The sequence below is a fragment of the Alexandromys fortis genome, unplaced genomic scaffold (genome assembly GCF_014885135.2).
Source record: "Alexandromys fortis isolate MF-2015 unplaced genomic scaffold, M_Fortis_MF-2015_v1.1 scaffold_63, whole genome shotgun sequence".
In the NCBI taxonomy this organism is placed as follows: Eukaryota; Metazoa; Chordata; class Mammalia; order Rodentia; family Cricetidae; genus Alexandromys; species Alexandromys fortis.
Window position 1 is genome coordinate 8,447,667 of NW_026067953.1, and position 27,201 is coordinate 8,474,867.

The following is a 27,201-nucleotide window of genomic DNA, read 5'->3' on the forward strand; positions in this document are numbered from 1 at the left end:
ACTGACTACTGTAGATGTCTAAGTGAGTGCCTACAGCATTTGTCTCTTGTGATGGCATCATGTTCCCAACCTTCCTTCAAGGTGTAGCATGCATTAGTATCTCCTGGTAAAGCCTGAATAACAACCCATTGTGTGGATAGACATTTTGTTGATCCATCTGTCTGCTGATAGACACTTGAGCTGTATACCTTTGCTTCCTTTAACTCACATGCTACAGCAACTTCTTGTTCCTAAAACATGGATTCACCCAGGCCACCAGAATTGACATCATGTCTAAAATCATTAGCTCCTAAATAAGATGTGAATGGGTGCTGATCTCTGGGACTAAAGAAAGGTGGGGGAGCTGTCCAAGGAGATCAGGCAATGGTTTCGATGTTCTGTTTTCTTGTACCCAGTGAAGGCAAATATTTCATCAGCCATGGCAGCACACCCGCCTCTCAGTAGCATGGATATAAGTGCTGGTGCAGGCTCTTCTCTTGGCCAGCACAAAGTTGGGTAGAACAGGCTGATCCACCTTTGCTGACTTAAACCAAGCTGTTCTTTATGGCCCCTCACATAGCCACTTGTATCTATTGCAGGAGCCCACAGACAGCCTTGAAGATAGCCTCCTTTCTTCCAAGCCAGAGTTCATTATAGGGCATGAGGGAGAGGAGGAGGAGAACCCAGCAGCCAGGCATGGAGAGAATCCAGGCACCTGTACAGTACCCTCAGAAAATGCTGGTAGGTGAACTTGGCTGATGGGAGTATGGGTTGTACACTTTCTGGTCTATACAACTTCAGCAACTTGGAAAAGTCTAATGGTGCTTCTTTAGTGTAGATTGTACAGGTAAAACATTTCCTACCATGTTAGGAAGGAATGCCAACCCCTAAGTGTCTTCCTGGCCCCAGGATCTTGTTAAGAGCAAAAACTCATCCTGGTTTATAGAGACCTAATGTGAAGTTTACCTAGTGCACTAAGTTCTCTGTGCAGAAGAAACTGATAATGGCCACGGTGGAGGATGCTAACAGTCTCAATAGCCACTTGGGGCATGTAGTCAAAGTCAAATGGATAGAGGCAACAAAACTTGTGTCCACACAGCATCTGCATCTTGGGAGATTGGCCAAGAACCTAAACAGATGCACCTTGCCTAGCTGCGTTCCAGGGCTGGTCATCCCTTGTGCTTGGTAGGATGGCTTATTTATAATTTCCTTAAAGGCTATTGATGTGTGAACTGAGGACCCCAAGATGGCAGACAGACTGGGGAATCATTCCTTACCTCGTAATGCTCAGACAGAGTTAAGATGTTCCCTCATGCATGGGAAAGCCTCGTCCCTAGATCTGAACGGAGATGCTGTGTGGCTTGGAACAGATTTGGGCTACCTTTAAGAATTTCTACTTCTACTATCATAAATTGTCTTGCTCCTGGAAGGTCAACTCTGGAATAAGGAAGCATGGGCTTTATTTCGTGAACGGCAACCATTCTTAGGGGATTATCTTCTGTGGTTCATGGAAATTACATTATCACTAAAAGAATCCCTGCTCTAACTAACTGCTTCTACATGGATGGATGCTGTAAATGGTTAATAGACTGACTCTCTGACTCACATTAACTCTATTAAAAACTGAGCTGGAAAGAGGTGATGTGTTTCATTGGTTCTATGTAGTAAAGGCTCCGTGTTCCTTCCTCTGTAACCTCCTCCATCAGGGTGGGAGTTGGTGGGAAAATGAAGGCAAGTGAATGAAGCCCCCTATCCAGCTTCCACTAGAGTGCCCTGCCTGTCCTATGTAATCTCTCTCTCTCTCTACACACACACACAAATACATATATATATATATATATACAATCATACATATACACATACTATATATATATATATATATATATATATATATATATATATATATATATATATATATATATATATATATATATATATATGTGCATGCATGTTTGTGTGTGTATCTTCAACAATGAAAAGCCAAAGCCCAGGCAGGCCAAGTGACTTGCCTATGGTCCAGTGACTAGTGTTATTCATTTATTACATACACTCAATATGTATTCAAAAAACTGAACAAGACCATAGCCTCTACCTCTGATTCTGTAGCAGACAGGGCCAGAGAATTAGGAAATCAGACACTGTAGGGTTAGTAGAGACAGGAGCTGGAACCCAGGCCTCCTGGTTTCTTAGAAGCAATGACCTTGCTTTATGGATGCAACTGCTGGCACAGCTGGAGTTATGTTTCTATTGAGCTTTGTACCTAAGAGAAGCAAAGACTTCATTCAGGATCTAGTAATTTGTGCTCTTTCTGTGGAAACAGTTTTATTTCATAACACACAACTCAAGTAATTATCACTTCTTTTTGTTATTTTTGAGATAGACATACACTGTGTAGCTCAGGCTGAACTAGATGCAACACACTATGTATCCCAGGTTTGGTTTTGAATTTGCATTAATTCTCCTGCCTCAGCCTTCTAGTTCATTGGTTCTAGGACACAGCGCCTCCTTCTCTGTAAGTGCCCAGGCTCTGATATAAAATGGTATAGTAATCATTCATAACTTATACTTGTCCTCCCATTTATTTTAAACTATCCTCAGATGACTTATAATGCTTAAGTTTATTTTGCAATACTGGGAGTTGAACCTAGGGCCTTGTGCCTGCAAGGCAAAGTGCACTATCATTGAGTTACTCTAAAGCCCCGAGTTGTTTACAGAATAATAGCATAAAAACATCTGTGTGCATTCAGAGCAGAAGCAGCCCTGCTCTCCAGTGAGCCTCACTTCGCCGAGTTTGCACATGTAGACACTGTGGTTACAGAGGCCTCTTATGTTCTTCCTTACGAAGTTGGTCAAATTCTACCTTTTAAAACATTTGCCTCCCCTGGGTCTTGCTTCAAGGCTCTGTTACAGTCTCAGCCTCAGCCTGATTTCCTCCTTTTGTCTTTTGCCTCCTTGTGAGATGCCGTTGTAAACTCACTCCAAAAACCAAAAACCAAAACAAACCAACTCACTCCTGAGTATGTCTGTAATGCCTGCATGTTCTGAGGCAGGAGGATCATGGATTCTGAGCTGTTCTGGAGTACATTGTGAGATTCTTATATAAAAGCCCCAAACCAAAATGGATGAAACCGAATAACGTGTGTCTCCTGTACTATTTTCCTAGACCAATGTTCCCTGCCACTCAGAAACTGGTACTGCTTGTGCCTTGTGGCCATCAGTGGTGGTTCTGGGCTCCTGCTCAGGAAACCTTGGTGCTGCACGAATGGGCTCAGCAATTTCCACATCCTTTTCGTGTTTCCTCTTTCTTCATTTTGCAGGAAAGATTTCTTGTAGACACAGCTATGTCTACTGCCAAAATTGTATGTTCACTTTCACATCAACCATAACAGAGCTGGGCGCTGATAACAATGTATAAAATGCCTTTGAGTAGAAGATCATCATGAAACTCACCGATGTATCAGCCAAGAGATTTGGCTGTCATTGTCTCTGATGCTAGGAATTGCCACAACTTACAGTGGCACATTATTTGGCCCATCTTGCAGGAGTTTTAAAAAATACATAATATTCTTATTAACTCTGAAAATTTCTTACCATGTATTTTGATCACATTCATTCCTCCCCTCTATAACTCCTCCCAAACCCATCCCCACCTACTCATTGCTCCAACTTTTTTTTCTATCCCATAGACTTCAGTTTGTGCAGGGCATGTACTCGTGTATGAGACCATCTACTGGGCAAGACAGACCACACTCTTCCAGAAAACTGACTCTTCCTCCTGCCCAAAGCCATCAAATGTCAAAAGCTCCTTTGCTAGGGGTGAGGGTCTTGAGAAACCCTCCTCTCTCTGTGCTATACTATTCCACTAGTTTTGGTATCTGGCTAACCTGGTAACTCGAGCTTGCCTGCATAAACACTGTAGTGTTGCCCCATTGTCACGGCAGAGATTAGAGAACCTCCCGAGAAGAGACATCCAGGAGCAGTGTTTGCGTTTGGAAACCATCGTCTGTTTCAAAAGCCTTGTTTACCAGTCTGTATCATAAACTCTCCTTAGTAGCTCATCAACCTGCACCCCTCTCTTCCATACCTTCCTGTCTCCTTTTAATTATGAGGGCACACCCTGCCAGCCCCAGGTCCATTCCCCCACAGGAGCACAGGCAGGGTCTGGGGTGGTTCAGGCAGCTGAAGACACTGGGGTAACATGGAAGCTCTGTTGTGAAAAATGGAAGCTGAGAGTCTTTGATTTAGAAGGTTTCCTCTATTTCCTCACAGAAGGGAACATGCTAAGGATCTCTCTCTCTCTCTCTCTCTCTCTCTCTCTCTCTCTCTCTCTCTCTCTCTCTCTCTCTGGGTTTTGCTATGTTTAGTTCTGACTGTACTGGTACTCACTATGAAGACCAAGCTGAACTTGAACTCACAGAGATCTACCTGCCTCTGCCTCCCAAATGCTGGGATTAAAGGCGTGATCTACCACACCAAGTGGGCACATGATAATATTAAAAAACCAAGTGAAAAGCATCTACAAACATATAATGCGTTCTCTACCCTTTTACCCCTCTCTGGTTCCCTGATCTTGATGAACTGATGAAGGATGGGAGGGAAGGAGCTGGGCTAACCTTTGTGTAATTGTATTTTCATAGCAATAAAGAACGACACGGAAAGAAAATTTTGCTACCAACAGCTTCCAGTAACGCTGAGACTAATATATACTATTTTCCAGGTAGATTTTTCTGAAATATTTGAATATTTGGTTTGGCTTTGGAACTATTCGTTGTTTTGGAAAACACAGTAACTGTGTGTTCTTTGCATAGGAAATGGCTAAGTTTGAAGAGCCAGACATTCTTTTTAATATGCTCAATTGCTTAAAGATTCTCTGTCTGCACGGAGAATGTTTATACTCTGCGAGGAAAGACCATCCTCAGTTTTTAGCCTACATCCAGGACCACATGTTGATTGCAAGGTACGTGGTGTTCACATTTTTGTTTACATTTTGGGTTTCAGTTTTAAGAACTAAAGCGAGAGTAAGACTTACTCTATTTTATTTGACCTTTCTCTCTCAGAACAATAATTTGATAAAGAAACTCACTTACTTCCTAGTTTTGTTTGTTAGTTTTTTTCTTTAAGGGGGCATTTCTAGACAGGTTTCTCCTCGTAACCCTGGCTGTCCTGGAACTGGCTCTGTCTTAAGACCAACCTCTGCCTCCCGAGCACTGGGATGAAAGGTGTGTGCCACCAACCACTAGGCCTGTTTTTGTTTTAGCAGGAAGGGTCTCACTGTGTATCCCTGGCTAGGCTAACTCATTAGATCAGGGTGGCCTTGAACTCAGAGACCCCTTGCTTTTGTCTCCTGGGGCACCACCCTCAGCTCTGCTTCCGTGTATTTTGTCTCAGTCTGCCAGCATAAGGACAGCAATGTTTGCTTATTAGATTCTGCTGGGCCAGACAGGTAAGGATCGTTCTATGATGCTCAGTTGTTGGCTGAATTATGAATATAGTAGACCCTAGAAAAATGCCAGTGGCGAATAATGCTGCCAAGTGTGATTTTTGTAAGATAGTAATCTTACTCGAAATGCTGGCAGATACTGAATCCTCTGGGTGCCATTAGCCTTGCTTTCAAGAGATAGAGGCATTTTGAGAATAATAATAAAATAGTGCCCTAGGTTTATGGTGCTTTCTTTCTGAGAACCTTCAAATAACTATTATAGACTTCCTAGAGACAAGCCAGAAAAAAAGATCATTTTGTAAGTAGGAGGCTAGTCTGATCCTTAAAAAGGCTTCTTCATGCATTGCAACAAAAACAGTTGAGGCTGTGCCCTTACTTATTTCTCATTTATTTATTCAATCAACAAATATAATGACTTATTTTATTTTTATGTATCGAATACTATTCTAGTGCTTTGGGGAATTTTTTAGTCTAGTCTGAGAAGGGATGAATGATAAATATTAAGGGTACAGATATTTTATTGTTTAATTTTGTGTACTTTTGGGTTCAGGAGAAGGGCTCAGAGGAGAAAGAGCATGCTGTTTAAGCATGGGAGCCTGAGTGTGGATTCCCAGCATCCACACAAAAGCCAGGCATGGCATTTATAACCCCAGCACTCTGCAAGGCAGAGACAAGCCAGACTTGTGGGCTTGCTACCCAGTCATAGCTAAAACCATGAAGTGCAGGTACACCGGAAAAGTGTCTCAAGAAGGAAAGTGGAAAGCAACAGAGGAAAACACTTAAGGACAACCTCTGGCCTCCACTCATGGGCAAGTGTTCTCTCTCTCTCTCTCTCTCTCTCTCTCTCTCTCTCTCTCTCTCTCTCTCTCTCTCTCGGAACCAAATCGGTCTATATTGGGGGGCTGAAGGAAAGCGCAGCCTTGACTCCGAATGATAAACAAGGGTATGATCTTGGGTAAATTAATACATATTTTTATCCTGTACACACACAAGTCACAAATAATCCAGTGTCATGTGGTAAGTGGCTGTTCTGCATAGGTCACAGGTAGACAAGAACCATCTGCATCAGTGATGGGGACAGGGCTCGGCAGCAGATACATCTGCATCAGCATTATGGGACTCAATTGTCATAGAAATGTAATAAAGAGAGGATGTTTTTAGAAAGCAGGAATGTCGAGGACAAAGAGGTGGTAGAGTTGCTTAAAAAGGGGGGGGGACAAGAAATGGGAAACACTAGTGAGGCAAGATAGAGCCTGGGTTGGGAGCCCCGGGAACATGGAAGAAAGAGTACAACAGCCAACAGGAGGGAAGTGATAGGAATCAATAAATAACAAAGAATTGCCACTTCTTCAGAGCCCTGCTGAAGGCAGCTAACCTGCTTTCAGTGGGTGGTTTCAGCGTTCGGATTTGTTTTTGTCTAATGCGGAGGGGCGCAGAGGTGGAGGCAATGGCCACTGGGTGTCCTCAGTCATGTCCCTCCTTCTCTTTCCCCATCCTGCTGTCACTTAGCCTGGTGCCAGCTTGTTAGAGCAAACTAAACGTTGGCGTCTTACTAGTGAGGTGGGTGCCTGGCAGCTCTTGATTGAGATTGTCCTTCAATCATGAAGGCTTTGAAGGAGAGACAGACCCCGGTCTCCCAGAGTTCGCAACGTGACCTGGAAAAGGGTCCTGAAAGCCTTCAGTTTGGGGCATAGGCCTGCTTGCTTGTAGGCTAATCCCTCAGTTTAGGACAGTGAAGTGCTTTGTTAAACCTGCTTCATGCTCATCCTTATGGTGGGCAAAAGAGGGAGCCCTTTTGTGACAGTCTTGACAGTTTCTCTAGAGGCTGTCGAGAGCAGACACGCAGTTATTCTTTGTCATTCAAAGAGGGGAAAGTCTGCTGGGCAGAAAATTAAAATAAACTGTGAAGCTTACTAGTTATTCACCTAAGAAACAATTTTAAAACGACTTATCATATTATCATCTTAATATGGCTGTTAATTTTCTATATTATTTAGTTCATTTATATAGCTGAATTTATATATGGAATTAAAATTTTATTAATTTTTCAGTATTGTGATATAAAAGTAATTTCTTCAGAAAATATTAACAGATCTAAACATAAATGTTGGAGAATTATAGTCTTGCGGACAAAGCGCTTTCACCCAGATCTCACCATAAGCTAAGATAGTGGTTCTCAGCCTTCCTAATGCCATGACCCTTTAATACAGCTCCTCATGTTGTGACCCCCCGACCATAAAATTATTTTCCTTTCTACTTCATAACTCCTATTTTGCTACTGTTCTGAACCATAATGTAAGTATCTGCATTTCCGATGGTCTTAGGTAACCCCTGTGAAAGGGTCATTCGACCCCAAAGCAGTGGAGAACCACAGATTGAGTGTCACTGAGTTAAGAGACAGGCTCTTTGCTTCTGCCAAGGTGGGGATGATGTAATGCCTTTGCTGTTCCTTGCTTTCCCAGCCTGTGGAGAGTCGTCAAGTCCGAGTTCTCTCAGCTGTCCTCATTGGCAGTCCCTCTCCTTCTTCACGCTCTGTCCCTTCCTCATGGTGCTGACATATTCTGGACAATCATAAACGGCAACTTCAACAGCAAAGACTGGAAGATGAGGTTTGAAGCAGGTACTTCTATATGTGTAAAAAGTCCTCTGGGTCATAAGATAAATCAGATGTTCAGTTTTGAAATTTGTTTTTGGCCTTTATTGCTGATATTTAAAATCTCCATGTAAGAGCCCCAAGTTACCATTTTTCTTATGGGGGTCAGTTCTTATGAGGCCTAAATAGCTGTCACCACACAGCCAACGAGATGGCTCAGCGGCTGGTAAAGGTACTTCTTCCAATGCCAAAGGCCCGAGTTTAGTCCTCTGGAGCTGTACGGTAGGAGGAGAGGACCAATCTCACATGGCCTGTGTTACATGCATGCCCCACCTACAAGTAAATAAATGAAATATTTTTTGAAATATGTTAATATATATACTTATGCCTTTTGTCCTTTGTATTTTATATTGCAGTGGAAAAAGTAGCTGTCATTTGTAGATTTTTGGATATTCACTCAGTGACCAAAAACCACCTGCTGAAGTACTCACTGGCACACGCCTTCTGCTGCTTCCTGACAGCTGTGGAGGATGTGAACCCTGCAGTTGCCACCAGAGCAGGTCTCCTGCTTGATACCATAAAGAGGCCAGCACTGCAGGTGACGGGGGATGTGTCTTATCAGCCCTACAGACTGTCAGTCCCGCCAGCTCACTGCCTTTGTCATGGTCTTGTTTAGCCATGCTCTGTCAAAATACCACAAGCAGAGTAGCTTATAAAATCACAGAAATTTATGTAACGTAACTCTGGAGTCTGGGAGGCCCACGATCAAGGTACTTGTGGACTCAGTGTCTGGTGAGGGCCACTTTCTTGTTCATAGCGATGCCTTTAGCTGTGCCTGGGCCTTTGTTTAAGGACATGAGTCTTATTTGTGAGAATCCTGTCCACATGGCTTTGTCTTTCCCCAAAATTCACCTTCTAATATTGCCAAGGGGTTGAGTTTCAGCATAATGAACGTTTTAGGGGAGTGGACAGAGATATCCAGACTACAGCACCATGCAAAGGCATGGTATTGGTGACGGTAGTAGCAGAGATCTCCGTGTGTTCAAATGTACGCTTGTTATGTTATAATAAAAACAAGAAGAGATCTATTTTACCCCTAACTCTCCCTGTACAGTGGGGAAAACATCCCAGGACCATATCTTATTAACGGTAACTTGTTTTATTTTCTGATACAACTTTTTAAACTATTTTTTTCCACATGCTGATGAAATTGGTGGACAGTTGTAATTGTTGTGGGGGGAGGGTGGGCGCATTTTTGAAGCAGGCTGGTTCATTTTGTGATGTTCAGTTGGCCTCTGGCCTGGAGCTGCTGTTGGAGGTTAAGGGGGATGGAAGAGACGCACGATCAGGCCAGCATGCCACCATTGGAACATCGTGAACCAAAGCCAAGGAGTAGGTGACCTGGAGAGGGCCGCACGTCTGTCTTATGTGAACCCTTCCGCTGTACAAAGAAAGCCAGCCTCAGAGACATAGGAGGACTTAGCAGAGGGCACACGGTACATTAGTGCCTACTGTTTTTCTACCATGATACTGGTTTGAATTTTACTGTTCTTATCAAAACTAATAGTAATGGCAAGAGTTAGCATTTGCCAGACAAGTACTGTGTTTCCAGGATGTGGAGTAGAAGTTCCCATCATGAATTACCTCCCTTAGCCCTCAGAATAGCTTTTTGTAGGTTCCCTGTTACATTTGGGGAAGCTGGAGGTTGGAAAGGCAACGTCCCGTTTTCAGAGTCACGGTCCTAAGACAGACTTCACTCTGACTCATAGAAAGCCAAGCTCTCCTTCCTTCCCCTTCCTTTCCTCTCCCTTCCCTCTTCCCTCATTCTCTCTAGTATAATAAGTTTTCATCTGTTATAAGACCAAGCAAGAAGAAAGCCACCTGTTTGGACCTGGAAAAATGCAGGGCTGTGCTGCCCAAGCACACTGTGCCTAAGAAACTCAGTTGTCCTCTTCCTCAGTTGTTCTCAGTTGACTTTACAGGCAATGGCTCAGGGCTACTCATTAACTGATAGCAGAATGGGGGAATGGGATGGCTGGATAAGTCATATTTTTAAATATGAATATGTTTAAAAGAAATTTTCGTAGACTAGAGAAATAGACGTTCCATGCTGTCTTAAGTTAGTGTTCTGTTGCTGTGAAAAGACATGATGACTAACTCCTACAAAGGAAAACATTTCACTGGGGCTGGTGTTCGTCCAGAGGTTTAGTCTATGATCGCCATGGTAGGATGCAGGAAGACATGGTGCTGGAGAGGTAGCTGAGAGCTCCACACCCGGATCCTTAGACAGCGAGAAGGCACAGTGAGACACTAGGCCTAAATTGAGCTTCTGAAACCTTAAAGTCCACCCCTAGTGACACGCTTCCTCCAACAAGGCCACACCAGCGAGGCCACACCTACTCCAGCGAGGCCACACCTCCCAACAGTGCCAGTTCCTGGGAGCCTAGAGGGCCATTTTCAATTAAATTACCACACATCTATTTCCCCCTTTGAATGTTTTAAATGTGTTTTCTGGTTTCATTCCAAGAAAACAGAATGATTTTTTGTTGTTATTTTACAAGCACACAATTAATGACTATCTTCTCACATGTCCTAAAATGAAGCTTAGGGGGATACTGAGGTGGCTCAGTAGGTATGGGTGCTTGAGGCACAAGTCTGATGACCTGAGTTCAGTTCCCTGAACCTACCACTCTAGGAGAGAATGGGCTTCAAAAATTGTCCTCTGGCCCCCACATGTCCTTGGTTTATGCATGCATGTTCATACTTGTGTGCACGCACACACACGCAATAACAGAATAAAATACAATGGTGAAAGTGTGCTTCTCAGTGAACGCTACAGGTAATTGAAAAGAGAAGCACTGGTATTTGGGGTAAGAGGATGTTATTTAATGTTTAGAAAATAAGTGGCATACTCTTAGTTCATAGTTCTGGATCAAGTTGAAGAGGTATTCTGAAACCAGGAGAAACTTTCCTATGCATTTTCCCTTCCAGTACTTGTGACCAGAAAGATTGCAATTGAATAATTTTGCTTTGGGAAACATTGCTTTGTTCCATCGGCTGCCTGGCGTATGCTCTTTGACGACTCTTAGATTTGTCTGATCCCTCTTTTCCAGGGTCTCTGTCTCTGCCTTGACTTCCAGTTTGACACCGTGGTTAAAGACCGCCCCACCATCCTGAGCAAGCTTTTACTCTTGCATTTCCTTAAGCAAGATATCCCTGCTTTGAGCTGGGAGTTCTTTGTCAACAGATTCGAGACACTTTCTTTAGAAGCTCAGCTGCATCTGGATTGTAACAAAGAATTTCCCTTTCCTACAAGTAAGTAAGACAAAAGTCTTAATGTAGACAGTTGTGGCTCCCCCTTTTATCTTTTTTGGCTAGATAAGTAGGAGACACTTGTTCTGTAGCTTGCTTCCCACATGAAAGAGTGAAAGAGGAAGAATTGATTTTATGTACTCAGTTCATTAACTTTTAAGTGGTTATGATGCTAATCTATAGATTTAAACGTATTGTGCTAGTCTCAGATCTGAATTTTCCTCCCTTTCTGGAGGATACATATTAACTGCCTGTGACTGTTTTCTTTACGTGGTACCCAGTTGTTATGTTGATAATATCTGTGAACAATTTTGTGAGACATACTTGCACTGTGCAAACTCCCATCTGCTTATTATTTAGTTGCTGAGGAAAATATAACAAAATTAGATAATCAATCCTCATGAATTAAACAGGAAAATGATAGTCTTGCTAGAGAGTGGTCATGATTCTTTTTACTGTAAGACACATCATGGTCTTAGAGGGTGGTAGATGAGTCATTCATGAATGAAAGATGTCTTCTTATCCTGGAACTATACTCAGATGGATTACTTCAAAATAGCTGGGTCACATGGCTGGCCAAGGAAAAGAGTAATGTCTTTAATTCCTTTTGCAAAGCCATCACTGCTGTGAGAACCAACGTTGCCAACCTCAGCGATGCTGCGTTGTGGAAAATCAAGAGGGCACGCTTTGCAAGAAACCGGCAGAAGAGTGTACGGTCTCTGAGGGACAGCGTGAAGGGGCCCACAGAATCCAAGAGGGCACTCTCCCTCCCTGAGACCCTGACCTCCAAAATCCGTTGAGTATCTCCTTCTCCCTCCCATGACATCTGTTTAATGTCTTCCTGGAGCTAACGTGTCTTGTCGAGTGTTCGCAGAAAGTAGCGCGCAGTTAGCGAACAGCCAGTTCATCAAGTTTGGCCCTCAGCGTCCCTGGAAACATCACCCCATGGATATAAATGTCATGGGTGCCTTTCTCTAGTGTGTGGGTGTAGCAAAATCCTGACTGATATAGAGTAGTTCTGAAATGTAGAAGGAAGCGAACCCACTGATGCTTGGCATGAGGCTTAGAGGAAACATTTGGTTTTGAGTGTTAGAGTAAAAGGGCCAGCAGGGCAGCTTGGGTAGCGGTCAAACTTTGAATGATTCTCATTTTTTGTGAGTGCTAGAATCAACCACATAGGCCTCCAGAAAGACCAGCAAAAATGGCGGCTTTTGAAAAAGAAAAACCAGGCCAAAGAGAAGTTGGATTTCTATTCAACTTCAGATAACTTATAAATGGAAATAAGCTTTGATGTTGATTTAAAAAGACCACACACATTTGTTTCATAAAGGTCTTTATATTATATTTAAAGAGAATGCTTTTTCTTAAGTAACCAAATGACTAAATACCAGTGTTTAACAGCAGCACATAAGTGGCAAATAATAAAGCCTGCAGAACTAAGTCACTATGAATGAGTGCGTAGATCTGGATGATTTAGTCTAAAGTACCACCCATGAAGTAACACCGCAAGCACACTTAGGCACACTTCTGTCCAAAGCAGAAAGATTTGCATTTCCTTGGCATTCGTTAGAGAACAACTTTATATGACATGATCATGTTAGTCATAAATAGGATTTAATTTTCTTTGCTACATTTTCTTTTTTATGACAAGCTCTGGGTATGTGGTATTTTGAGCCTTAGAAGAGTCAGTGGAAAGTCTTTTAAGTAATTGATAGCCTTAGCTTGTCAGGGAGCAAAACGAATCACACTGAAGAATAATTCATAGTGACCCCGGGAGAAGCTGGTGCCAGCTGAGGGACACCAACCCTAGGCTGAATTAACTACAACTTTTGTATGAGTTTCCAGCCCTTTAATAACCTAACTGACTAGTTTGGGTTTCTCTTGATTTATTGTTATTCCTTATTAATTCACACAGCCATTTTGATGCTTTTAGAATCCACATGACTTGAAGGGGTTTTCTTGAGATCAGAAACAAAACACAAGCATTTTGGAGTGAACATCTTTTATATGATGTCAGTTACAAATAAGAAAACTTAGTGTGCTTCTGCTATCCAGAGCAGCCAGCACTGAGTATTTTTCTAGGCTCCAGTTGTCTTTAATGCTTATTGAAATAGAGTTGTTGTTGATTTTTAAGCTGTGAGGTTGACCAGGCATGAGCAGTCTGCTCCAGCTCTCGGTGGGACACCTGAACAGACGCCAGGTGGGTACTTCTGACACAAGTGTCTCTATCATAGGTACCCTAGGTAAAGAACTCAGTGTTTCTCACTGGACCAGAGTGATATTAAGATCTGTGAGACCCAAAGGGTCTCGCTCTCAATGCTCAAATGTCTGAACCGCTGCTGGGTCAATTCTTTACACCGTTTTCTAAGCAGACGATTTCTGATCCCATTGACTTTTGGTCCAGTAAGAAGCATCAATTGCCCACCTCTCCACGAACAGCAGGTGTGACTAGGATTGTGCTCCTTGCTCCCGATATGTTTGTATGTGTAAGCTACACATAGAAACTCTGTGTTCGTAGATAAGAGTTTTCTTTAGGTGAAACACACTCTTCATTTGCATTTTGAAAGGGCTTTGTGTTTGAACCACCATCTGCTCATCCTTGTAGTCACTCAGTTCCTTGCGAGTCTGCGCCTTTCCGTTCTTCAGGAGCATCTCCATCGTTTGGAGGGTCTGAAGGCTTTATTTAGGATGACATGGCAGAACTTCCCCGTCACATTCCTTACTGTTAGAACTTAGCATGAAATGTCTCACGTGTTGAGCAGATACTGGCAAGGACATTACTAACTGAATGCTGTCCATACACTACCACCATTCACTGAGAGTTTCTGAATACCTGCATGGCTGTCATAGCAACCTCGGTTACCCACCGATGCCTCATTCTATAAACATTCAGATTTTTATCTAAGTATAGCTTTAAGTTAAACGCATCAGAATGGTATTAACTAACACTCTGAGAAAAAATTTACATAAGGAGACTTTGAAGGTCATGAGCTTTGCATATTATAAAAAAGTCACTCAAAACACAGAAATTCAGGAGTTGGAGAGATGAAAAGACTCCAGAGATTTGGATACAGGAAGAAGGGGGCAAAAAGTCTTTTTTCTCTTTTGAAAGGGATTGGAAAACCCAGAATGGCAAACATGTGGCTGAGTCCCTCTTTGATTTATAACTATCTCTTCTTTGGGGAAAGAGAGAGAGAGAGAGAGAGAGAGAGAGAGAGAGAGAGAGAGAGAGAGAGAGAGAACTCTGATCTAACAACACTCAGTCTAGATTAGAAAGGTGGGATCTGGGCTGGAGAGACGCTCAGTGGTTAAGAGCACTGCTGTTCTTCAGAGGACCCAGGTTTAATTCCAAGCACCCACACAATGGTTCACAATTATTTGTAGCTCCAGTTCTAGGGGATCTGATATCCTCTTCTGGCCTCTTAGGGCAGTGGGCGTATGCCACACAGAGTGCACTTATGTACCTGTAGGCAAAGAACTCATACACATAAAAATAAATAAATCTCCTAAAGAAAGAACGGTGAGGTCCATCTTGTTCCCTTTCAGTGAAGCTTTTTGGAGAAAATTCTTAGTAAGTTTCATATATTTCCTTTATTTTATCTCCAGGCTGGTCTTTCCATTCACACTTCCTTGAAAGGCCAGTCTTTGGTTACTATTATCTATTGTAACAATCCAACCGAAGGAACCCCTCACATCCCTGTAGGAAAATGTCCGTGTGTTTGCTGAAGTTAAGAAAAGCCTCAAACAGCGTATCATTCCACCCGAAGGACCAGGCAGAAAGGGGCAGGCAGCAGCATAGTTTAAAGTAAGTATGAAGCTAAGACTTCTGGGAGAGAATCCCCGTGACAACAGGACGAGGAAAGCCTCCCTAGTTTGGAAGCAGTTGGCCCAGCTTTTTAGGCATGCAGAACAACTGTTGTGTCTTTAAATCATCCTTCACTGGATGGTGATGTTTTTACTTGGAGTGAAGGCATGCTCCATCAGAAGATGGTGTAGGATAGTGTAAAATGGAAGAGCTAGCTGCTTAACAAACAGATTTCTGTTTAGTCTGGGCAGCGAGCCCCTCTGTGCAGACTTGCTATTGATTAGGCCTGAAATAAACCGGGTACAATTTAATTATGCAGTAAAAAGCTTTCTAATTGGTGTTTAGGCTGTACTGTGTGACTCTGGGTTTACAATGTATGATTTTCTAATCTTAGCCTTTATGTAGGACTCACGGCAAATAAAATGGAAGGTTTTCTATAGTTAGATGGTATACTCTGCAAGGCCTGTGAAAAAAGCTGCATTCCCCTGTAATGTGTAGGAGCCAAGCCAAAGTCTTTTGTGTACATAAATAACATTCATGGAGTGTGAGAGCTGACATTGGAGGGACAGTAACATTCGCATTGTATAGCAGAAGAAACTGAGTTTCTCACAAAGGGACAGATGCCACAAATTTGTTGGTGACAGGCTGGGGTCTCAAACTCATTGTTCCTGAGTTCCCTATTTATATGGCTTATGTGGCCATATAAGCACCACCATGTTCATTGATTTTGGACTCCATCACTGCTGGCCTGGCATTTGTACAATTGTGTAAGGTGTCTTTTCAGTAATACTGTGGGCATTTCAGATTGGCATGTCTGCAGTGCCCACTGAGGGTTACCTGGGTACATGGTTCAGAAGGTTTATCAGCTCAATACCAATGAACGGTGCCAGCCATACAAATGTGAAATGATCAGTCTTCGCATGCTTCTCACCCCCAGGGATGAATAGCTGGAAAGGAAGAGGCTAGAAATATATTTCACATATGTTTCATGTCTCTTTGACTACAGTGCATTTACATGCATGCCTGACTTTGACACCCGACGCAGCAGGAGAGCATTTCATTAGCTGAAGCTGCAGGGGTCTTTCCCTCCGGCTTCCCATTGGTGGAACTGTCCTAGTTAGTTTTCTGTTGTTGTGCTCGAACACCATGGCTGGATGGCTGGACACAACCTGGGAAGAATGGGTTTGCTTCATCTTGTGTCCATCATGAAGGAAGTCAGGCAAGAACTCAAGGCAGGAACCAGGAGGAATGCTGGCTTGCTCCCCATGGCTTTTTGATATCTCAGTTTGCTTTTTGATATCACCTAGGACCACCTGCTCAGAGATGGCACCACCCACAGTGGGCTGGATCCTCCCACATCAATCATTCATCAAGAAAACGCCCCACAGGCTTGTCTGCAGAGAATCTGATGGAGGCATTTTCTCAGATGAGAGTCACTCTTCCAAAATGACTCCAGCTTGTGACAAGTTGACAAACAAATAAACAACAAAACAAATCAAAAAACCATAGCCAGCACAGAGTATAAACACATGGTGACAGGACACAGGCTGGGAAGAGGCAAAACAGGGTGGAGGAGCATGTGAGCTAGAATTAGCTTCCCAGCCCCTCTGCAGTAGTATGAACACACACACGCACACATGCACACATGCATGCATGCACACACACCTTCTTCAGTAGTATGAACACACATGCATGCACACACGCACATGCACCCATACACACACTGTAACTACTTTGGGAAAAGCTTTAAGTTGACAGATAAGTGAAGGCTTAAGAATGCAGCATTTGACCTTGGGTTTTCTGGGTCAAATATAGGAACAAACTCATTGACGTGGTCGTTGCTTTCCCTGCCTGATTGTCACATGTTACTTTGAAAGAAAGGTCAGTGAGTCAGTTCATACAGAGGCATGCTCCCACATTAGCTTTTCTGTCATGGGACTCAACTTTTCTCTTATCTAGAAGACAAGATCTGGAGCATTATTTGAGTTCAGTTCACTTGGACACGTATGAACATTAAGTATCTCCTCTGTGGTATAGCACAAAACACGGGACCAGATGGAAGTCTGCCCTGGCAAGGGTGGGCGAGCATTGGTTCTTCTGAAATCCATAAGTAGTCCAGCTTGAGGGAGTGCTGAGCATTTGGTATGTGGGGGATGGGAGGCCCAGGAGCCCTGTCTCGAAAAGCAGATACTTCCTGGTGCCAATAACCTGAATCTGTGACCCTGTATTCTGCTTCGGAGTTTCATTCAGTCACTCCACTCTGTGAACGAGCCATGGAGAACCCAGTCCACACTAAATTATGGTAGGCTAGCTCTGCCTCCAGGGTTATATTAACATCTATATTTACAGAAATAAAATCAAACCTTTAAAATGAATCACTATAGTTAAAGAAGGAACCACACAGACTAGAACTGAAAGCTAGTGGGTGTCCTAATTGCTGTGCTTTAGCTGTAGGTATTTAGTTTCAAAATGGAAATTGTACATCTTTTATAGATAATTCAAGTAGTACTAAATAACAGCCCATCCAGTTTGTACAGCTCATTTCCCATAGGGATTTAGCCTGGTCACTTTCCCTTAAGAAGTGTGCATCTCTCGTAAGCCCACTCTATTCTAATGGAGTATGATGAGCTAAATGCAGGCTTGTAATGTCCAGGGTGGGAGGGGCAGATTAACGGAATAGGAAATAGTGGTTTATTTTATGCATGGGGATAAGTACTTTTGATGGCTTGCTAAGGATCTCTCATTATGACTGCAGAGGGAAGGCAGACTAAAAGCAGCAAGCATCACCCCAAAGCCCTGATCACTGAAATGAGGGCACATATGAAATGATATTCAGCCATGGAGGAAATATGACTTGCTGAGAATTAAAAAAAATCATTCCCCTTGTAATAGGAAGGCGAGTTTTAGAATGGTTAGGATAGAGTTTGATGAGTTGTCTTCTCAGCTGTGACTTGAGGCAGAATGAGGTGGGGACAGGACTCTTTCTGTTCCTGTGTCCCTAGCTTATTAGGACTAACATCAAAGCAGCTGTATCATCCCCATTTCCATTTAGGAGTCAAGCTATGCTAGACACGAAGGAGCCAGGCAAGCCTGAGAGATGCGTGCTCTCCTAAAGCCTGCACCCAAGAGCTAAAAGGAATTGAGTGCTGAAACCCTGCCACAGCGGTGGCGCCTGCTGCTGCTATAATGACATTGGGCCCACATGGAACCCCCACACACACACACTTGTCCCACTTTTTCTTTTATTTATTTTTACCAATTTTATTGAAGCAGTAATATTAATCTAACTCTAAAATAATAGTCCAGAAAGGAAAATCGAAAGTAGTTTTTCAAAAAATGTTTTCTGAAAAAAATTATATTTTCTACTTATGTGTATGTGTGCACCTGCTTGTCTATATGTGCACCACAGGCATGCATGTGCCTCAGAGGCCAGAGAAGGAAGCTAGAGTCCCTGATCTGAAGGCACAGGGGCCTGTGAGCTCATGGTGGATGCTAGGAACTGAACCCCTATCCTCTGCAAGAGCAGCAAATGCTCTATCCTCACACAGTAGACAGGCTTTTAAAAAATTCTATTTTTTAATGCTAAAAAGAGTTTTGTCTTGTTGGGCAGTGGTGGCACATGCCTTTAATCCCAGCATTTGGGGGGCAGAGGCAGGCAGAAATCAGAGTTTGAGGACAGCCTGGTCTACAGAGTGAGTTCAAGAACAGCCAGAACTACACAGAGAAACCCTGTCTCAAAAACAATCAAACAATCAAAAGGAATTCTCTTTCTATATGTGTGTGTTTTGTTTTTCAAAGATTTACATAAGAATTGCTTTTGATCAAATCTTATATTCAGTTTAACTATAATATGTAATGAATTTGGACCTTTCTGGTCTTTCATTGAAATAAGGTGCTCCACATAAATTGTTTAGTGATAAATTCCTCAATATAATGATGCTATGGATTATTCATGTGTGAACCAAAATCTTAGGTGCTTTAAAAATGAATTTAATGGGGAAAGTTCCTAAGGCATGTTGCATGTAAGCATATTGCACGTATGCATGCTTTGTGGGCAGACCGATAAGACCGAAAATGTTAATGTCTTGGTCATAATGCCGAGTGTCAGAAGATCCCTCTGGATTAGAGCCCTTAGACTTGGTTCTGCCTGCTCTTAAACACTACCTCCTCCTCATATACCTGTGGGTAGATCAACATCCTCCTGAATACACAGGGGAAGTAGCTGATCAAGTTTGCTACCATCTCTGCAGGCCCTGTTGAAGTATGATCAGTAACTCTTGATCCAGCATTACTCTGTGCCCCTGTCCTAGAGCAGAGTGGCCATTAGACAGACCAGTTCCACAGTATAAGGAAACAGCGCTTCTGTCTGACTTCTCTTCATCCGGCCCTGAAAGATAGAATTTTGCCAAATTAACTGAGGCATTGGTGGATATAAATCACTCCCTGGATCTCTGTTGTGTCATTTTGACATCAAAATTTATATAATTTGCATACTTATAGTAGATGCAGCCAAGGCTAGGTTCGCAAAAGTTTGCACCCAATGCTTGTCCTCACGCTGCTGGACTTACCCTTGAATGAAGAGATGAGGATGCTGGTGTCCAGCTCTAATAACCTATTACATAAAAACTTAAATTGAATTTAGAAATTCTACTGTTGTTTATCAAAAGGACAGGCTGCAGAGTGATTCGGAAAAAACCGTAAATAAGTACAAGAGAGAAAATAAGATCCTTCCTTCCTCAAAGTCCTAAACCAAACCTGACCACAAAGAGTGGAGGGGGCAGGGCAGACTAGAAGGCTAGGAGGGGGTGGGGCAGGTTAGAAGGTTAGGAGGGGGTGAGGCAGGCTAGAAGGCTAGGGTGCAGCTCAGGTATAACCAGGAGTTGAAGAGGAAACCAAGGACTAGAGCACATTTTCTTTCATGTGAACTCCCAGCTCACCTCGTGGTGGTATTTATTTATTTATTTACTTATTTATTATGTTGTTGAGAGCTCATGTCTCTGTCTCTCCTTCGCCTCTGTGTCTCTCATTACATACTGCAAGGCTTATCATTGGCCATTTGTAATTCAGAGACTACACACTGCTGAATCTCTCAACATTTGGAAAAAATATTATTTTGCCCCAGCTGACTCATGAACATTATTGGGTTGAGACAATAATTTAAATAAAATTCCACCAGCGAGTCCTTTTCTGCTTTGGCCATCTTACTAACATGGTGTACAAGCTGGGCAGAGCCTCCTCTGTCTCCCTCACTGAGGATACAAGTTGGCCACAGTATTAAGAATTGCAGAGTTTGCTGGGTATTTATCTGACACTAAGGACAGTTGCTGGTTATCTTCAGGTTTGTCTCTACTCCTGTCTCACTCCTGAGTAACTGCTCAGTGATGGAGACAGTAGCTCCCGCCTCAGGAGCGACACTCTGCTCGGAAGCCATATTGTGCCTTTAATTTCTCATGTAGAATGGAACTTTTACATGCGTAGTAGAAGCAGAAAGGATGGTAATTTGTCAAGGTCAGGTGACAGCTTAATGCACACTGACTGTGTTCCTTACACTGACAGGACAACAGTCTCCTGAGAATGACAACACCATCAAGGACTTGCTCCCAGAAGATGCTGGAATCGACCACCAGACAGTCCACCAGCTGATTACAGTGCTCATGAAGTTCATGGCCAAGGACGAGAGCAGCGCGGAGTCAGACATCAGCAGCGCCAAGGCCTTCAACACCGTCAAGAGGCACCTCTACGTCTTACTTGGCTACGACCAACAGGAAGGCTGCTTCATGATTGCACCCCAAAAAATGCGCCTGTCAACATGCTTTAATGCATTTATTGCAGGCATTGCCCAAGTAAGTGTAATGTGCTCAGGAGTCTAGTTGTGGGTTCTGATAGAAACAAGGTATTTCATTCTGCTTAGATAATGTGGAGTGTAAACGTCTGTTCAAATTACTTGGTATTAGGCAGGGGTCTGTAAAGGGGAGAATAAGATGGAGTAGGAGTTAGCAGCTTTGTATTGTAAAGGAAATGTCTGTAAAATATATTTAACACAATATTGAAACACAATGGCAGTACGGTAGCTCAGTCAGTGAGATGGCCATGGAAAAAGCATATGAATCCGAGTTCAGTCTTTCAGGTCCAAGGAAAAAGGAAAACGGGTAGTGGGCATCTGTGGCCCCAGTGCTGGGGCAGTGCAGACAGAGAAGGTTCTGGAACTCATTGCTTTTGCAGCCTGTCTAATTGGTGTGTTCCAGATTCAAGGAGAGAACCTGTCTAAAATTTATGTTATAATACTTTGTATTTGGTGTCCAGTATTTTTCCAGCATGTCATCACATTGAAGCAGTACCAAGCTCCTTCCCCTGCATTGAGGCTAGGTAGAGGCATCCCAGCATGGGGAATAGGTTCCCCAAAGCCAGCTCATGTGCCAGGGACATGTCCTGCTCCCACTTCTAGGGTCCCCACAAACAGACCACGCTACACTACTGTCATCCACATGCAGAGGGCCTAGGTTGGTCCTGTGTGACAGCTCCCTAGCTGTCAGTCCAGAGTCTGTGAGCTTCCATTAGCTTGGTTAGTTGTTTCTGTGGGTTTCCTGGTCATGATCTTGATCCCCTCTCTTGCTCATACAATCCTTCCTCTCTCTTGTCAACTGGACTTCTGGAGTTTGGCCCAGTGCTTGGCTGTGGATCTCTGCATCTGCTTCCATCAGTTACTGGATGAAGACTCTCTGCTAACAGTTAGGGTAGTCACCATTATTGGAGAAGGCCAGTTTAGGCATCCTCTCCACTATTGCTAGGAATCTTAGCTGGGGTCATCCTTGTGGATTCCTGGGAGTTCCCCTGGCATCACTTCCTCTACCAAGATATCTCATTTATTGATCTCCCTCTCTGCCCTAACCCCAACTTGACAACCCGATCCCTCATGTTTCTTTTCCTCAAATCCCTTCCCCTCCACCTCAGCCTCAGTTTCCAGGAGATCTTATCTATTTCCCCTTCTCAGGGAAATCCATGCATCCCTCTTAGGGTCCTCTTTGTTATCTAGCTTCTCCAGGGCTGTATATTGTAGGCTGGTTGTCCTTTGCTTTATATCTAATGTCTATTTATGAGTGAGCACATAAATGTTTGTCTTTATGGGTCTGGGTTACCTCCCTCAGGATGTTTTTTTTTCTAGTTCCATCCATTTGCCTGCAAATTTCATGATGTCACTGTTGGATCTAAGCTGTGTAAATGTACCACATTTTCTTTAGCTACTTTTCAGTTGACAGGCATCTAGGTTATTTCCAGGTTCTGACTATTATGAATAGTGCTGCTATGAATATAGTTGAGCATGTGTCCTTGTGATATGATTGAGCATCCTTTGGATATATGCCCAAGAGTGGTATTGATAGGTCTTCAAGTAGATTGATTCTCAATTTTCTGAGACCACCATACTGATTTCCATAGCAGCTGTACAAGTTTGCACTCCCACCAGCAGAGGAGTGTCCCCCTTACTTCACATTTTTTCCTACATAGGTGTCATTCGCATTTTTATCTTAGCCATTCTGAGAGGTGTAAGATGGTATCTCAGAGTCATTTTTATTTGTATTTCCCTGTTAGCTAAGGATGTTGAACAATTCTTTAAGTGTTTCTTGACCATTTGAGATTCTTCTGTTGAGAATTCTCTGTTTAAATCTAGACTCCATTTTAAATTGAATTATTTGGCATTTTGATGTCTAGTTTCTTAATTTCTTTATATATTTTGGAGATCAGTCCTCTGTCCGATGTGGGATTGGTTAAGATTTTTTCCTATTTTGTAGTTTGCTATATTGTCTTATTGACAGTGTCCTTTGCCTTACAGAAACTTCTCAGTTTCAGGAGGCTCCATTTATTAGTTGTTAATCTCAGTGTCTGTGCTACTGGGGTTATACGTAGGAAGTGGTCTCCTGTGCCCATGAATTCAAGACTACTTCACACTTTTTCTTCTACCAGGTTCAGTGTAACTAGATTTCATGTTGAGGTCTTTGATTCACTTGGTCTTGAATTTTGTGCAAGGCAATAGATAGGGAACTATTTGCATTCTTCTACATGCCAACATCCAGTTATGCCTGCACGATTTTCTTTTTTTTTATTGTATAATTTTGGCTTCTTTGTCAAAAGTCAGATGTTCATAGGTGTGTGGATTTATGTCAGGGTCTTTAATTCAATTTCATTGATCCACCTGTCTGTTTTTTATGCCAATACCATGCTGTTTTTATTACTATAGTTCTATAGTACAGCTTAAAGTCAGGAATGGAGATATCTCTTGAAGTTCCTTTATTATACAGTATTGTTTTAGCTATCCTGGGGGTTTTTGTTTTTTGATATAAAGTTGAGTATTGCTCTTTCAAGGTCTGTGAAGAATTGTGTTGGAATTTTGATGGGGATTGTGTTGAATTTGGTAAGATTGCCATCTTTACTATGTTAATCCTACCAATCCATGAACATGGGAGATCTTTCCATTTTCTAATATTGTCTTCAGTTTCTTTCTTCGAAGACATAATGTTTTTGTCATACAGGCCTTTCACTTGTTTGATTAGAGTTACTTCAAGATATTATTTGTGGCTATCATAAAGGGTGTTGTTTCTCTGATTTCTTTCTCAACTCATTTATTATTTGTATGTAGAGGGGTACTGATGTTTTTGAGTTAATCTTGTATCCAGCCACATTATCATCGTATCATCTGCAAAAAGCAAAAGTTTGACTTACTCCTTTCCAATTTGTATTCCTTGATCTCCTTTTGTTGCTTTATTGCTCTAGCTAAAACTTTGAGTACTATATTGTAGATATGGACAGCATGTACAGCCTTCTTTTGTTCCTGGTTTTCATGGAATTGCTTTGAATTTCTCTCCATTTAATTTGATGTTGACTGTTAGCTTGCTGTATATTGCTTTATATTATGTTTAGGTATGCTCCTTGTATCCTTGATCAATCCAGAACCTTTATCATGAAGGGGTGTTGGATTTTGTCAAAGGCCTTTTAAGCATTTAATGAGATGATCATGTGTTTTTTCTTTCGGTTTGTTTATATGGTAGATTACTTTGGCTGATTTTTGTATTTTGAACCATCCCTGCATTTCTGGGATGAAGCCTACTTGATCATGGTGGATGATTTATATTGATGTGTTCTTGGATTCAGTTTGCCAGTATTTTATTGAATATTTTTGCATCAATGTTCATGAGGGAGATTGGTCTGTAATCTTTATTATATCTTTGTGCAGTTTGGGTATCATTGTAACTGTGATCTCATAAAAAGAATTTTGCTATGTTCCATCTGTTTTTGTTGTTTGGAACAATTTGAGGAATATTTATATTATAGCATCTTTGAAATTTTGATAGAATTCTACACTGAAACTATCTGGCCCTGTTTTTTTTTTTTTTTCGGGGGGGGGGGGGCTTTTAAAGCTTGCTTATATTTCCTTAAGGGTAATAAGTCTGTTTAATTTGTTTATCTGGTCTTGATTTAATTTTGGTATGTGGTACCTATCCAGAAAATTGCCAGTTTCTTTTAGATTTTCCAGTTTTGTGGAGTACAGATATTTGAAGTATGACCTGATGAGTCTCAGAATTTTCTCAGTGTCTGTTGTTATGTCTCCCTTTTCATTTCAGATTCTGTTAATTTGGATATTCTCTCTCTGCCTTTTGATTAGTTTGGATAAGGGTTTGTCTATCTTGTTGATTCTCTCAAAGAACCAGCTCTTTGTTTCATTGATTCTTTGTATTAGTCTCTTGGTTTTTAATTTATTGATTTCAGCCCGGAGTTTATTTCCTGCAATTTACTCCTCCTGGAGTAAATTTGCTTCTTTTTGTTCTAGAACTTTCAGGTGTGCTGTTAAGTTGCTAGTATGGGATTTCTCCAGGTTCTTTATGTAGGCGCTACATGCTATGAAGCTCCCTCTTAGCACAGCTTTCGTAGTGTCCCATACATTTGGGTATGTTGTGGATTCATTTTCATTGAATCCTAAGAAGTATTTAATTTCTTTATTTCTTCTTTGACCCAGTGGTGATTCAGCTGAGAACTGTTCCTTTTCCATGAGTTTGTAGGCTTTCTGTAGTATGTGTTGTTGAACTTTAACTTTAACCCGTGGTGTTCTGATAAGATACAAGGGATTATTCCAACTTTTTTCTGTCTGTTGTGATTTGCTTTATTACCGACCAAGTATGTGGTCAGTTCTAGAGAAGGTTCCAAGAGGTGCTGACAAGTAGGTATATTCCTTTGTGTTTGGTTGAAATGTTCTGTAGATGTCTATTAAGTCCATTTGAATCATAACATCTGTTAGTTTCCTTGTTTTTCTGTTAAGTTTCTGTCTGACTGACCTGTCCTTTGGTGAGAATGAGGTATTTAAGTTTCCTACTGTTTATGTGTGAGGTTTGATGTGTGGTTTAAGCTTTAGTAATATTTCTTTCACAAATATGGATGCCCTTGTATTTGGGGCATAGATGTTCAGAATTGAGACTTCATCTTTATGGATTTTCCCTTTGATGAATATGAAGTATCCTTCTCCATCTCTTTTGATTAACTTTAGTTTGAAGTCTATTTTGTTAGGTATTAGGATGGGTGATGGGGAAACTTGCTTCTTAGGTCTGTTTGGTTGGAAAATCTTTTCCCAACCCTTTACTCTGAGGTGATGTCTGTCTTTGAAATTGAGGTGTGTTTTTTGTATGCATCAGTTGGATGGATCCTGTTTTCGTATCCATTCTCTTAGCCTGTGTCCTTTTATAGGTGAATTGGGTCCATTGATATTAAGAGGTTCTATTGACTGTGATTGTTAATTCTTGTTATTTTTTTTTTTTTTGTGGTAGTGGTGGTAATGTGTGTGTCTCCCTTTGCGTTCGCTGGTTTGAGATCATCTATTGCTTGTGTTTTTGTGGATGTAGCCAGCTTTCTTGGGTTGGAGTTTTCCTTCCAGTACTTTCAGTGGGGCTGGATTTGTGGCTAAGTATTGTTTAAATCTAGTTTTGTCATGGACTATCTTGTTTTCTCCATCTATGATGATTGAAACTTTTCCTTGTTTCTCTACTAAGTTTCTGTCTGGCTGACCTGTCCATTGTGAGAATGCTGTGTTGAGGTATGCTGATGCTGGGTACAGTAGTCTGGGCTGGCACCTGTGGTCTCTTAATGTCTGCAAAACATCTGTCCAGGACTGTCTAGCTTTTAGAGTCTCCACTGAAGAGTTGGGTGTAATTCTGATAGGTTTACCGTTATATGCTACTTGGCCTTTTTCCTTTGTAGCTCTTAATGTTCTTTCTTTATTCTGTATATTTAGTGTTTTGATTATTATATGGTGAAAGGATTTTTTTGGTCCAGCCTATTTTGTGTTATAAAACTTCTTGTACCTTTATAGGCATGTCCTTCTTTATATTGAGAAAGTTTTCTACGATTTTGTTGAATATGTTTTCTGAACCTTTGAGCTGAATTTCTTCTCCTACTTCTATTCCTAGTATTCTTAGGTTTGGCCTTTTCATGGTGTCCCAGATTTACTAGTTATTTTGTGCTAGGAATTTATTGGATTTAACATTTTCTTTGACGGATGAATTTGTTTCCTCCATCATATCTTCAACACCTGAGATTCTATCTTCCATCTCTTATATGGAAGAGTAGTTCCTTGTATGAAATCTATAGTTCCTGTTCACTTCCCCAGATTTTCCATTTTTCCATTTCCCTCGGTTTGTGCTTTCTTTTTCTTTTCCTTTCTTTCTTTCTTTCTTTCTTTCTTTCTTTCTTTCTTTCTTTCTTTCTTTTTTTAATTTTCGAGACAGGGTTTCTCTGTAGCTTTTGGTTCCTGTCCTGGAACTAGCTCTTGTAGGCCAGGCTGGCTTCGAACTCACAGAGATCTACCCTCCTCTGCCTCCCGAATGCTGGGATTAAAGGTATGCCCCACCACCACCCAGCTGGTTTGTGCTTTCTTTATTGTCTCTATTTCAATTTTCAAGTCTTGAACTGTTGCCTTTACCTGTTTGATTGCTTTTTCTTGGTTTTCTTTAAGGTGTTTATTGATTTTTTTTCCTAATTTTTTGTTTGTCTTTTCTTCAATTTCTTTAAGGAAATTTTTATTTCCTCTTTAAG

At 41.8% G+C, this 27,201-nt stretch overlaps 1 protein-coding gene across 4 annotated transcripts in view; it reads left to right on the forward strand.

Moving 5' to 3' along the window:
- Positions 1–27,201, forward strand: part of Unc79 (unc-79 homolog, NALCN channel complex subunit) — a 186,145-nt gene that overhangs the window by 78,383 nt on the left and 80,561 nt on the right. For 3 of the 4 annotated variants that reach the window (XM_050151363.1, XM_050151364.1, XM_050151362.1), the window contains exons 17-24: positions 579–720; positions 4,617–4,696; positions 4,788–4,936; positions 7,882–8,039; positions 8,429–8,610; positions 11,126–11,327; positions 11,940–12,119; positions 20,686–20,972. In XM_050151363.1, coding sequence (XP_050007320.1) covers positions 579–720; positions 4,617–4,696; positions 4,788–4,936; positions 7,882–8,039; positions 8,429–8,610; positions 11,126–11,327; positions 11,940–12,119; positions 20,686–20,972 — 1,380 coding nt within the window. Of the gene's footprint in view, positions 1–578; positions 721–4,616; positions 4,697–4,787; positions 4,937–7,881; positions 8,040–8,428; positions 8,611–11,125; positions 11,328–11,939; positions 12,120–13,458; positions 13,525–20,685; positions 20,973–27,201 lie in introns of all 4 variants that reach the window. The other variant, XM_050151361.1, reaches the window with a different exon arrangement.